Source organism: Histoplasma capsulatum, genomic scaffold (assembly GCF_000149585.1).
Source record: "Histoplasma capsulatum NAm1 scaffold_16 genomic scaffold, whole genome shotgun sequence".
NCBI lineage: Eukaryota > Fungi > Ascomycota > Eurotiomycetes > Onygenales > Ajellomycetaceae > Histoplasma > Histoplasma mississippiense.
The window spans coordinates 37,146-50,705 of NW_001813967.1; the positions used below are offsets into that span (position 1 = coordinate 37,146).

A 13,560-nucleotide genomic window follows, 5' to 3' on the forward strand; every position below is an offset into this window, starting at 1 on the left:
AGAGTGTTTGGAAGTGTTTGGTTTTCCCTGGCGTGGCGCAACTGACACTTTCTTTGCGCCAAGAAGCGCGTTTATAGTGCTAGATTTTCCAACGTTAGGATATCCGACAAGGCCAATAGTGGTTGGCCTGGATTTCCCTTGATCCCCTTCCTTTGGTTGTATATGCGGTGCAGCTGCAAGGAAAAGCTCCTCGAGTTCGTCAATCGTAAGGATCTGCGTGCGGGATCTCTTAGAATTAGGAAGGAGTACACCCTCATCAGTCTCCGATTCTTCCTCGCTGGAATCCTCTTCTTCACCTTCAATATTTAATCTCTTTGCATTATCAGCTAGCTCCTCTTCCGAAACATCCCCACCTATCCCTTTCTTAGCCAATTCCATCGTCTCGAGGCTCTCCTTGGCCATTGCAGCTGAGAAAAACTTGTAGTTGATACCCTGTTCTTCGAAGTAATCCGCCCATGCTTCTCTCTGTCTCTCCGTCATCATATCTGCCTTGTTGATCAGTAACAAGTTCTGTTTCCTAAAATCGACTTCCTTCACATATTTTTCCAGGTCTTCCGATCTGAAGAGTAGTGGATTTCTTGCATCAACGATTTGCACGACCAAGTCTGACCGTTCGATAACTCTCCACAACTGTCTCCAAACTTCCAGATTCCTCTCAAATGGAGTCATCAACAGATCATGGTGTTCCTGCAACTCCGCAAGCCCTCTCCTCCATTCAAGTAAACTTTCCCTCTCCAATCTATCCAGCTGTTGCGGGGTTGTCGATTGGTCCCATTGCGGTCGACGGGGAACTGTCAATCTTCCACGATTCCGTTGATGTTTCTTGACTGCAGCCCTTTCATCAGCTGCAGAGAGCAGGTAAGGATTCTTCTGATCCGTATGTATGATTTTGACGTTGTTCAATTTCTCCGCTGTAAAATCTGTCCCTGCAAGCTCTGCCGTACTCAGAAACTCATCCAGAGCACCTTGCTCCGTAATACTGCGCATTTTAACCCACGACGCCTCCTCGGATGGGTTGGTAATATAAACCTCACCACTGGGTCCAGTCCGTCGAACAGCGGCGGCATTGTAGGAGACTTTTTTGCGATCAGCGCCCTTTCCCTTTCCGAAACGATCATTCATCAAACTATTCCCCAACCCAACCGTATTTCTAGATTTTGCGAGAGGCATGGCGGATGATCCGGTATATGCCTTTGGCTGCTTTTCATGTAAATTTTAAATTGTTGATATCGCCCAGCCAAAATGTGAGTGAAAAGCTGTTTTTGTGGGAAGGGAAGGGGCAAAATATGGAGTATCTGGATTTCAAATATTCCCACATTTAGTTTGGTCAACCTCGTTATCATCACGTGGGTTAACTAGTTACGTCATATCCAATAGCTTGGCATATCAACATCGTTCAACAGTTCAATCACATATTCAGATGAGTTAGAATCCGATTCGAACTCTCAATTCCTTTGCATTCAAGCTGACTCCACAGCTACAATTGGAGAGTATTTCTCCGCCCGTGTAGATCTTCTATACTAGCCTCCTCATCGTTGAATGAAAGTGCCAGCTTTTACATTAGTATGGGACTCTTCCTAGAGCTTATTGGAGGAGATAACGAGCTGATTCAAGCGATTAGCAGGGTAAATTTCTTGCCTTCATTTTGTTACTAAGAGGTTAAGATACTTCCCCATCCATAATCCATGCCAAAACGCTCACGAAAAGGGCCTCTGACCTTTGAATCGCCAGATCCGGATTCTCAAATACTACCAGAAGGCATGGGATCCCCAACGTCTCCGCATGGGAAACTTGCCCATTTGGACGACCAGAATGGGGACATAGAAGTGATGCGTTGTTCCTTACCTCCGCACAGGGAACATGTCTCATTTTCGTCATATGAAGACTATGAAGTCCATTATGCTCAAGAACATGTCAACCGATGTTTGGAGTGTGGGAAGAATTTTCCTACTGGACACTTTCTTACCCTTCATATCGAGGAACTGCACGATCCAATCATTGTTTCGCGCAGAGAACGGGGCGAGAAGACGGTGCCTTTTCCTTTATTTTTAATATTTCCGACCGAGTCTGCCCCGCAATGCATATGTAAGCTAACGTAGAAGGACAGTTTTCATGTTTTGTTGAAGGTTGTAATCGGAAATGCTCGACAAGTCGGAAGAGAAGACTCCACCTTATTGACAAGCATCAATTCCCGAGGGTGAGCTATTCCCTCTCCCTTTTATCTCGTCTATTCTAAAGGTAACGCATGTGCCAAAATAATCGGAGAAGAGCAGGTAAAAAGGAAAGGATAACTATGGATATTCAAGCCCTCGTTTGTGAAAACTCCGCCCGGCTAACTCCCCAATGCTAACATTTACCAGCTGTATAACTTCTCCATCGTCAACACTGGTATCGATCAGTATAACTCAATGCTCAGAGGCGGCATGGCGCCAACTCACCGCCGGCGGGTCTCAGTGCCCAATTCAGTACAACATGAGAATCGCCTGCGACGACGAAAGCTGTCCCAATCGACAAATGGAGAAAGTGCTAACAATGTCGAACCGCCATCCAAACCCAGCAACATCAGCGCCGAAGCAACTATCTGCACAAACCTGAATAGCGCGGCGGGAGGTATTCAATTACCTCTGCACGTAAAACCCGGCCCCGTAAGTGTGACAGCAGCAGCAGCCACGAGCAAACCAAAGCCAAACGGTGACATTAATGACAAGGGATCTGATATTGAGGAATTGGAGAAGTCGATGTCGGCCCTCATCTTTGTCCCGACGAGCGTTGCTCTGAGGATGGATGGAACAAAACAACGACCTAAACAGGGGCGATAACGACAAATCAGTATTTGTTTTTTTTCTTGGAAATTTTTTTAAAGGAATTGTTTATTAATTGGGTTTTCATATCCCCCCCTGCAAGCGAAGATATCATTAGGTATGCGTGGTTTTATGTTCTTATTCCATAACGGAGATATATACTATGAAACGAATGAATTATGCATGGCCAATTGACCTCAGGTGTCTTAACTGAATTTTAAATGTTTCCGGCTTGCATCATTTTTCTTCTAAAGCTAATATTCTCATAGAGTATGAAAATGTCATGATGGCATTGTAGCTATTGGGCGTGGCGAGGTCAAACACATCTTTTAAAACTACCCTCAGCAAGAATCAAATCTGACCAGAAGCAAAAGCGAGGCTCTTAATATACTGTAAGAGTATAAGTATAGCAGGGGACTACTAAAGGCAATATATAAGCGCGATGCGTAACTTAAAGAAAGAGGGATTGGAAAATGAAGATTCTGAAATTTCTCATCCCATGGATATAAAAATTTTTCAAAAATTAATGGCCATTTTTCAGACACTGAACCGACCTATCCAATTTCGCGCTCCTCCAGCGTGATTTTTTCGCAAGTGACTCTCTTCATAACCGCCGGGGAGCCAATTCCGACAAAGCATAAATAAAGTACATATAAGAACTGGGGTTGAATTCAAAGTAAAGAATAGATAAAGGAGACAAGATAATAAGAATAAAAGGGCAATGTCAAAGTACTCCTGTCGTTTACAGTTCGATTCACATTTTCGTTATTATACTCCATCACGCTCGTTTTGCAAAGAGAGAGAATATATAGAAAAAGTAGGGAAGCAGGATTCCTTGACATCTCGGGTCCTTCCAGATAGAGCGAGGAGGAGGAAATAAACGACTATGTAAAATAACTTATAGGTAGTGAGGCGCATACAGCCTAAGGATGGGTAATTGTAAGGAAGATTAAATTATTTTTGGATGAGCGATATCCTCCAGATCAAAAAATAGCAGTTCTAGCTCAGTATATCCGCAGACAAAGGTGCCACGACGACGACGAGAAGGAGGGGGAGGAGCGCGGGAGGAGCGCATTGGTAGAGGTGACGGTATAGGAGCCACGGCACTCAATGCTACACGTACCTCGAAAGGTATATAGAGAGCCTGTCAACAAGTAGCAATGGTGATTAACATGGCAAACAAAATCTTCGGCGGGTGTTAAAGTGGTATGCTACGCGGAAAGATATAAATAAATGGAAGCAAAATACTCTGTAAACATCTGGAATCACTATCAGGGCGCTTGGGGTATCACAATTGGCCAGGCATGACCGAGGTGGTATAGCCATTGGTGGAAAAAGAATATATCAAACACTGTTCAATCGCATATCCATAGTCTCAGAATGTAGAGGCGTTTCTACGACTCCAGCAAATCAGCGTAAATCTCTAAACTGGACCCGATGAGGTCCACTATGGGCCAACTGGTGTTCCCTTTGAATGTCCTTGACCACACACGGACAACGGCAACGCTAAGCTCCTTCAACTTGAGGGGATCATTTATGAAGGCCGTCTCGCACACATTGGCCATGTCGAATACCATATTTGTCTCTTCCATCATACTCTTGACCCACAACAGTAATTTTCTTTCATGGTCGGATAGCCCCTGTTCAACTCGAGTGGCGGGAATCGCGAGTAGCCACCTGCTGAGAAGAAAAGCACATTCGAGACTGCAAATCGAGTGTTGTATACTCCAGAAAAAAGAGTGAGTCTTTGCAACGAAGTCTATACCTAGTCGAACTGGGATCGAAAGCGCATGGGCGGAATGCAATAACGCCATAGTGAGCCTTGGGTTCCGCACGACAAGAGGTGTTGACTCTTTTAGTGCCCGCGCAATCTGAAGCGGGTCCTGGGTCACAAGTTTGCGACAAGGACCGAGATCTAGATGCAGTCTGATGTATGCTAAGCCGAGAAGGGCAGTTGATGTAAATGCGATCGGTCCAGCTGGGCTTTGAGGGTCGATACTAGATTCCGGAGTCCGCCTCCATCCAGCTTTCCATGAGCTTAGAGAAGAGTCCAAGGCTGATAGATCCTCGGGTCGTAAGCTAGTGCCAGACATCTGAGGAGATGATAGACATAGCTGTCGAGCAAAGAAAATTTGTTGAATTATTGCATGGATCAAGACATAATTGCCCAAAGGGGATATGGGAGCAACACTATTCGACTGTGGTGATTTGATGAAAAGTTTCATAAATGCCTCTTGAAAAGAGGTGTCGCCCCCAACACGAGACCTGTGCAACCGACGCCATTGAGCAGCATTAGGTGCTTTCCATTCTCCAGCAGGTCCCGGCATATTGAGCTTTAGCTCAGAACTAAGAATCAGCGGAGGTATATTGTACATAATAGAATGGAGGTTGAAGAAACAATAAACAATGAGCTTTGTTCGCCTATCAGCTTCGCGGGTAACCCAATCTTCCCAGCTGATAGTGTCTGGTGATGAAATGGATTCGGTAAGGCCATGATCGCGAACAAGCCTGGCAAGGGTGCTTTGGAGTGCAAGTATCTCGCGTAGCAATTCAGGATGTCTTTCCCATGAAGCAAACACAGTGAGTAGAAGGAAAGTACGGATAATTTCCATTTGTGCCACAGAGTCCTCGCCAGGGTACGTAGCGCTATCCACAGTAGAGATGTATGGTTGCTGGAATGGGCTGCTCCCAGGATTTGAGATCGAGGACGAGGTTTGAGAGCAATGGAGCGCAGGACTAGGCCCACCAAATCCCCATGGCACTTGGGGCATTCGTCGGGAATCCCGTCGCCGAAGTCGTTCAAGAAGAATAGATTTAGATGCGTAAAAGAGGTCGATACCGCGATTATTTTCGAATCTGTAATGAGAGCCAGCTGCGGCCAGCGCGAGGCTCAGCTCGGGGGGGCATCTAGCCACAGATAGTGTTGGGACATGAATGAATGGAAGATGCTCGTTAAGTCCGTTGATATAACCTGCAAAAAACCGAGACAGAGCGTGTCTTGATGGAGGCACAAAACCTTTTGGAAGTACGTGGACGAAATCTTCAAGTCGAGCAATGAAAAGCTGTCTATCTTGATTTGATACATCCCATGCTGGCCTGTTCTGTGCGGTTTCATCAGGAATTCCAGAGCGATCCTCTGGGTCCTGGGACTCTGGTTGGAGCGAGGGCAAGCGGGATCCAAAATTTGAAAACGAGGGTGCGTCCTCGGTGGAAGTCCGCTGATCACCCATAATGTCTCCACTATTGTGTTTCGGAGGATTCATCGACTGTTTTGGATCAAATGAATGTGGGGGAATTACGCCAGGAAGGAGAGGCTCCTGTTCAACTGCAGTCGAAAACATACCAGAGTCCCAATCAGAGGACAGACCTACACTTTCTAGAAAGACAGTGAAATCCTGGACCGGGTCCCCTAGGTCCGCAAGGTCCAATATAGATGGCTCCACTCCATAGTTTTCAGTTATCGGCTTTTCCTGGACGGGAGTTTTGCGGATAGGCCCAAGTGACTCCTGCTGTCCCTCGAGTGCAACATGGCTAGCGGCATGCGAAAGAAGGTTAAGGTCATATCCCCAAGATGGGTTGAATTGAGTTGGCCCTGCTATCTGAGCCGCATGAACAGGTACGTCTGGGCGGGTTGCTTCGGGTGACTGAATGGCCACTGGCTGTGGTAGATTTAATATGTGGCTATCATGGTTTGAAGATTGTGGAGGACGTGGAGCCGGTATGGCTGCGAGGCTCGACGAAGGCTCAGCTGCAGCAGTTACTCGATTTTCACCACGATGCACGTTGCCCTCTGGAGGGTGGACCAGACGCTCATGGCGGACGAGAAGATCGCTACCAAAATAATATCAAACATAAATTACTACTAGTACTTGTAAAACTTCAGGCAATTAAAAAAGTCAGGTCACCTTCTCGCAAACGATTTAGAACATATCTCACACGAGAAAGGTTTTTCTTTTGTGTCTGCAGCTGGGGGTCAGGCATTTATGATGGAAATATATAGTTCAAACAATTGGAACCGAAAGGGGATCCAGGGGTCCGGGGGGCGGGCTACTCAACGTGTGCGGAGATGTCTCTGCAGATGCTCCAGGCGGGCAAACGGGCGGCTGCAATACTCGCAAGACAGCGATTTACGGGAGGTCGATGTGCTTTTCTTCCTCACACGACCAGGCGCAGGCCGATTACTATCCATCTTTCATGGGGATCGTGGATAGGGAGATCAAGGAAGCGCGGATGGGTTGGAGGAGAATGAGGGGTTGCCTTGGCCGCCGAGGAGAAAATCACGTGCCCCGCTGGCGTGCTTTGCGGGAATGCGGGGAAACCTGTCGTTTAGTCATCGAAGGATGCTGCTGTTGGAGGACCTGTGTCTAGTGGCGCTTTGATAACTCTTTTGCCCCAGTGGCCTAGCTGCATCCACCGACATTGTTATGATCTCTGGAGAGTTTTTCTGTGTGCGAGTTGTGCTGGTGAACATGAACAGCTATATCATATTTGCTGTTATTGAGTGGGTAGATCGGGGACACAAGATGTAATAAAGGAGACATAAGGAATACTAGAATGACAAATTGACCACAGCAGGATAAGGAATTCAAACAGAAAAGAAACTCAAAACTCCACATCGCCCCTCTCAACTGTCCATCGATAATGCGGGGAGAGTCTCACGAAAAGGATAAATAGGCTAAACTTCCAGCTAACGTGCATATGAGGAAGGTTTGGACAATTGTGGGAAAAAAACTGCAAGCCTTTCAAGCACGCCATCGTCAACCATCTCGCTTACTTCAAGTAGACATTTCTTCAGATACTGTTGATTTTTTTCAGGCATCCCGGACATCATTGCCGCTGTTGCTAGCGGCCAACAAAGAATCCCTGCTGTAGTAGCTTTTACAGTTCTCTTGGATGAAGCGGGAGGGTCTGCGATAATAACGTCATCGCCAAGGGTGCAGCCAGTTCCAACTAACCCTAACATGTATGGGACGCTGGCACAGATATCATTTGAGAGCTGTTCGATCGTCAACGTCACAGCATCTAACAGAGCTTCGGTTGTGTCGTCTGGACCCGTTAACCCGTCTGGGACGGACAACGTCTGAAGCACGATATCGCTGACGGCAAGGCGGAGTGCGCGATAGCGATTCCACATGCCGGCATGCCCAACCGTAGGGTATACGTGGACAGTGCGGCTAAAAACCCTGCTGTGGATCTCCGCGCCCCCGTAGTTCTTAACTGTATGGGTGGTATACCAGTTTTCAAGAGGTGTATTATCTGTCCAGCGAAGCAACTTCGTATCCACCGCGAAAGCTTCTTCCAAAAGAATATGAAGCGCGGCCTCTTGGCCGCATTCTCCCTCTGATGATGACGATGATGATGATGGATTGCTTGCTGAATCAGCCAATAAGACTTTTGCTCGGTGCCGTATCTTCGCGACTTCCACCAGGCAAGTGTCAAGCTCGAGCGCAAAGCCGCGTTCTCCATACTCGAATCCATCTTCGAGCCAGGGTGGCAAAGGGCTGCTCCGTAAGAGTAATGATCTCATGAGTTGTCGTCGGACCAATTTATCCAGAACAAGCGCATGATTGGTCCGCTGAGGGGCTTGCCGACGCAGCTTGAGCACGGCTAATGCTCCGTCATGGTGAGCGAAGTTACGAGAGGTCCACGTTTGGATGGCTTGACTGGAATCAGGTATTGAACCTTTGTCCACTACAGAGTTCTCATAAAAGCTTAAAAGCATTATAGCCTGGAGGACCTCGTCATCTGTCACATGACTTGCATTTTGTAACGCGAGATTCGTTTTCACAAGGGCTTTTGAGTAATGTTTGGTTCCTGCAGTCAAGGATGTCTGGCATTTCCGTGCGCGTCCAAACGTAATGTGCGATACTGCGAATATCGCAAGACTGAGGATAGAGTGAGGTTCGGCGAAGCAGCGACCGGCCGCGACATATTTCAGATGGCTATCCGCAAGATCAGGTAAAAGGTGCTCCATCTCCAGATAGTTGTGGTAGTAGTAGTTCAAGGCTTGTTCTTCTATGGGAGTACTCAGAGTTAGTGACACGCTGTTCCGTGGCTCGGGATGCTGGACCAGTGTCTCCGAGGATCCGGGCCGGCCGTCCGTCTTTTGATGTGGGTTGGAACTCCGCTGTCCATCCCTCGTGCGGGAGACAATGCGAGCACGCACATTAGGTCCTCGAGGACGCTTTTGGCGACCGACTGCGAACTCGTTTTCGTTTAAGAAGATAAAATTGCTATCTTCAACGTTGTCGCATGTGAGGTTAGCCTTCCGACATCGATTGCATGTCGGGCGGGTTTCATCGCACTAGCCGTCCCGGACCATCCATTAGTTGCTCCGCTTGCCAGATCAAACCACGTTCTCGAAACCCCCTCACCTTCACGCGCCGCAGCTTGCAGGTGCGGCAGCCATGACTTGGGAATGGCATGGCTGGAAACACTACTACTGGAAAGCTGGATCCATCAGGAGAGCAGATTATCGGTGATGGTAGTTGACTTCTGACCACGTTTGTCAACCCGCCCCGTTGAGTGTGAACGCTACAAACCTTATTATTCCGCCTCAGTTACAACTAGCCTGTAGTTAGTTAGTGCTAGGACGTTGGATTAATAATTGCATTTGGACCCTTAACTATTTCTCCATACAAGAAGAACATGCGAGGCATCTGTTTCAACACAATGTGTTATTGGTTTTCTTTTGTCAAGCTTATCGTTATGTGCGATTCATTATGGTATCAGGCCATACCATACAGATTGTTCGTACCCTGAGTATCGCTTCATCACTTCGACTTTAGAAAGGTCCCCTGATGCTCTTCGGGACGTACGGTTCCTCCAAATACTTCATCTCATCGGCCGTCAACCTCATCTCCCGCACGTCGCAGGCATCTTCAAGTCTTTCAGCCTTGGCCATGCCCGACGATGGGGACACACCCTTTGCCCCTTACCCACGCTAGCGTAGCCTGACTCGTCTTCCATCCCTTCCTCTCGATCACCTCTTCAGCTCGTTCGATGATAGTTTGGCCCGCCTCTGTAAGCCTGCCAACCATAGCAAGAGTTTGTTTTGACCTGCCGGATTCGACTTGTGTTGGTTTTTATAATAGACCGGAGAACAAAGACCCATATGGGATCAGCCCGAACCCAGTCTCTTTACAAAACCTGATCATCCCTCTCTCCTACTAATAGCAGAGGTGGTACGAATTCTGCATGCTTACCAATTTCGTCCAACCGTTCTTCTCGGCAATTAATTGCATGCGGACGAATTGGTACGTCCACATGGAACTTCCGCCAATGTAGCAGACCATCCCAGCTTGAACGAGGTCATGAAGTGCTTTCATGGTCTCTTCGGGTGGGACGGAGGGGTTTTATCTATGAATTTGGAGGATGTCAATATAGGTGATTCCGGGACGCCGGAGAGAGCAGTCAACGGCGTGGAAAATAGCCGTCTGCGGCAAGCCTGTGCAATCCTCGGGAGTTAAGACAAGTAGGATAAAAATACATGTAAGGAAATGGTGAGAGGAACAAGATAGTTTTTGTGAGCTTACCTCCTAGGTTAACATCATCCTTGCTCTGCCTCAACTGTGCTGTTCCACTGCATTTCGTGAGGAGAGTAAGCTTGTGTCACGGAATATCCGAACTGTTTTATCGCGCTCCCAATAATATCCTCGCTAATGCCACTGGAATAGACGTTGGAGGTGTCCCAGGTGGAGACCCCTATTGGTTTTCTCAGTCATGGAAGCTTTCAATGTCCTTTCTTCGCTACTTTTCTTACCTCTATCCCATCATACTTTGAACGCCTCCAGTCCTTCCTCTTCCTCCACGACCCAAGCCTGCCATTCCTTGTGACCAATGCTCATGCCACCAAGAATGGGTGAAGAAACCCGAAGCCCAGAACTCCCTAACTGGACATATTCGACTTTGGTGTAACAGCGCGTCCATCCTATCTCCAGGACAGCCCGGACCTAGGAGAGCACGCAGCCGACCACCTAGACAAGTCTTGAGTATTTCCGATTGAGGATAGACATGAGGATAGACATGAGGATCACATCCTCAATGTCTCGAGATGACACATTTAATTCGATTGCCAAGCCGAGTGCCAAAAGGATATTTGAAGGCAATCTAATCGTCGAGATCGTAGAAGCACAGAGAGTTCGCCACCAAGCGGTTGTGCAGCTCTTGAATATAAACGGCGAAGATTTAAACCTAGTCCCATGATCGCAGCAAGGATTTGCTGCAAGCAATGAAGTGGGCGCACCCGACTAGCTGCTTCGGGTTTGACGCCAACGGCCTCGCTAACCCGCTCTGTCCATACTCGCGATACTGCCGCGGGGATAATTGATATCCAGAAGCTTGTTTTCCTGCAGCATTGGAATACGCGCGCCGACTTCATGGGCCGAAGCCGAGCTCTCAGGTTCCTCTCGCATTGCGGATCAAGAGTGCCTCTTGTACGATAGCTAACTTGAATTCTTTGTAATGCTACGAATCCTCGAAATGGATTCTTTCAGATAGTATCCAATCGTTCTGATACTGTGGATGCTTCAATCTGGCACATACGAGTATCAACATCCATGTAAGTAAGCTCAAGATCTCGAAGTGTCCCCAGCGGGGTTCGTTACTTCTATTGACATAGTGCATGAGGATCTTCCCTTTGATTCCCATTGCCCCATGATTTCAATTCACAGCACAGTACGTTCCTCTAAACGGTAACATGTTTCTCAAGGCTACAGAAATATTCCGAACGCCCCGCCCAACAGGCAGATAATGATGATGATGACGGCGACGACGACGTGCCAATGTCATTACTCCCCTTGTTTCAATGTCAGATGACGGCCCAATGTTGCAATCACGACCCACGGGAGATATCTCCGCAAAACGAGTCCAACGGAGTAATTTCACTAAAATCGGAGTGGTATATGAGATAAAGTTCCGATCAATTGCCCATACAAATAATATGTGTGTCAACGGCGCGCCCTTTCTTGCCAAATCCTAACCCTGATGTTCATTCACCAAGGATGATGAAAATCCTGGACCGTATAGAGAGTAAAACTCCTTGGAACACAAATCCAAGCTTAAATTCAATTTCTGGCAAAATGATAGGAGATCTCCAAATTTTTTTTTTTTTTTTTTTTCATTTTCCATGACCAGTTAAGTATGTGTGTGAGCTGGATTTTTCCGCTTCTGCTTCTGATAGAAGTCTGACGTGGAACTAAAGCAATTGGGGAAAACAAATAAACAAAAGGAGTAAAACACAAACACGCAAGGTAAATAATTAAATAACAGTGAAGAGACAGGAACAAAGAAAGCTTATTTCCTCTTAAAGCGAAAAACAGAAGAAGAAGCCCCCCCCCCCAAAAAAAAAGCCAAAAATATCCATCCATCATCTCACCGCTCCTCATGGCTGAAGAAGATACGATTTACTCAAATGTCTCATCCGGCAAAAACATGCCTGGTACAAACACATGATCGGCGCTATGCAGCCTTTTCCAAACGGCTCTATTTGGATACCCTGAAACACAAAGGAAAAGGCAAATGCCAGCAGCAGCTCCACACGGGGATGAGCGGTGGCACAGCAACTCTAATTCGACAGCACGTAGTAACTCTCGGTCGGATTGGTGAAGGAACTACGGAGTATGTATCTGTATATCCGGGAATAAAGGGAAAACGAGGTTTCAGGTGCAACCCGCTCTGCGACTGATTCACTGATTCGAATTGATCAAGCCGTTTTGATTCAAATCCACAGACCGATATGAAAGAGCCATTTCGTTCGGTTGTGGTCATTTGCTTCTTCAGCTTGCGGACGTGTCACATAAGCGAAGGCAGGTTGCATCCCCCCGTACGGACTGGCACCTAACGTTAATGACGGGCCATGGCTGGGTACTTTAGTTCCCCCGTCAACCCTGCAACTGCTGGCGCGCCTCCTGCGACCAAATCATAAGTCAGCGCGGCTTGCAACGGAAGCATCTTCAGAATTATCGGTTTCACGGGCTTCACTCTACCTTACCTTCCTCAACTCAGAGGGCCACAGTGCAACAACTTTCTCTCTCAGACATGAAGAGAATTGTGATGGCAACATTGTTATCTCTCATGGAGCATGTAACACCAGCGGGGGGAAGGGGATGAGGATGTCTAGGAGCCTAATACATCAGCGATTACGTTTGGTGGAACCACCTATCCTCCAAGTATCCACAGAGCAAATCTCCCGCAGACCTGTCTAATGAGATGGTTTCATAGTATGAGCAGGGGTGTTTTTCCATAATTCATAACAGAATCTCCTCACCTGTGTTCACCGGCTATCTCTCGAAAGGAAAAAGGGCGCGGCCCAAATCATCCGTGACATTCAATGAATACTTTGAGATCGTACTCATCATGGTCCTTGAATATGTGAAATCCCTCCCCATATATAGAAGGCTGATAAGCTGGGGAAATCTTAGGGAGTAAAATCATCAACAGCCCTGGTGTGTTACATCTTGCAAGTATGTGAGCTTACCAGGACCCCAGATACCAGATAACTGAAGAGACGCCTCATCTCATGTGTAGTTGTGCCTCCAGGCTTCTAAATATCGGTGTCCCAATGGAACCCCACCTCTGGCTGTGCCAGAGTCTTGTGAGCAGTGCTTCTAACTGAATATCTGTAAATCAACTGTCGCCCTTGCCGTCCCATCTATCATTTACCAACACGTTGTCAGGCTAGAGATCTACACAATGCGGAGAAAGGGCATCAAGGGCCTTTTTGAGGCATACAAAAGGTCGTCTTCCAGTGCTTTTAAAC

The 13,560-nt window shown here is 47.2% G+C and overlaps 4 protein-coding genes across 4 annotated transcripts in view; 1 reads left to right on the forward strand and 3 right to left on the reverse strand.

The window, feature by feature from the left end:
- Positions 1-1,170, reverse strand: part of HCAG_09043 (conserved hypothetical protein) — a gene marked incomplete at both ends in the record, with an annotated part of 2,075 nt that extends 905 nt beyond the window's left edge. Inside the window, one exon of the mRNA XM_001535960.1 lies at positions 47-1,170. Coding sequence (XP_001536010.1) covers positions 47-1,170 — 1,124 coding nt within the window. The remainder of the gene's footprint in view (positions 1-46) is intronic.
- Positions 1,171-1,760: 590 nt separating this feature from the next.
- On the forward strand, positions 1,761-2,819 carry HCAG_09044 (predicted protein; the record flags this gene model as incomplete). Its single annotated transcript, XM_001535961.1, has 3 exons — positions 1,761-2,030; positions 2,108-2,197; positions 2,361-2,819. 3 exons carry the CDS (start codon positions 1,761-1,763, stop codon positions 2,817-2,819), a joined length of 819 nt encoding a protein of 272 aa, XP_001536011.1.
- Positions 2,820-7,612: 4,793 nt separating this feature from the next.
- On the reverse strand, positions 7,613-9,705 carry HCAG_09045 (predicted protein; the record flags this gene model as incomplete). Its single annotated transcript, XM_001535962.1, has 4 exons — positions 7,613-7,709; positions 7,757-8,999; positions 9,176-9,237; positions 9,620-9,705. 4 exons carry the CDS (start codon positions 9,703-9,705, stop codon positions 7,613-7,615), a joined length of 1,488 nt encoding a protein of 495 aa, XP_001536012.1.
- A 420-nt stretch (positions 9,706-10,125) lies between these two features.
- Positions 10,126-11,450, reverse strand: HCAG_09046 (predicted protein; the record flags this gene model as incomplete). Its single annotated transcript, XM_001535963.1, has 5 exons — positions 10,126-10,160; positions 10,337-10,370; positions 10,580-10,753; positions 11,047-11,267; positions 11,408-11,450. 5 exons carry the CDS (start codon positions 11,448-11,450, stop codon positions 10,126-10,128), a joined length of 507 nt encoding a protein of 168 aa, XP_001536013.1.
- Positions 11,451-13,560: the final 2,110 nt, after the last annotated feature.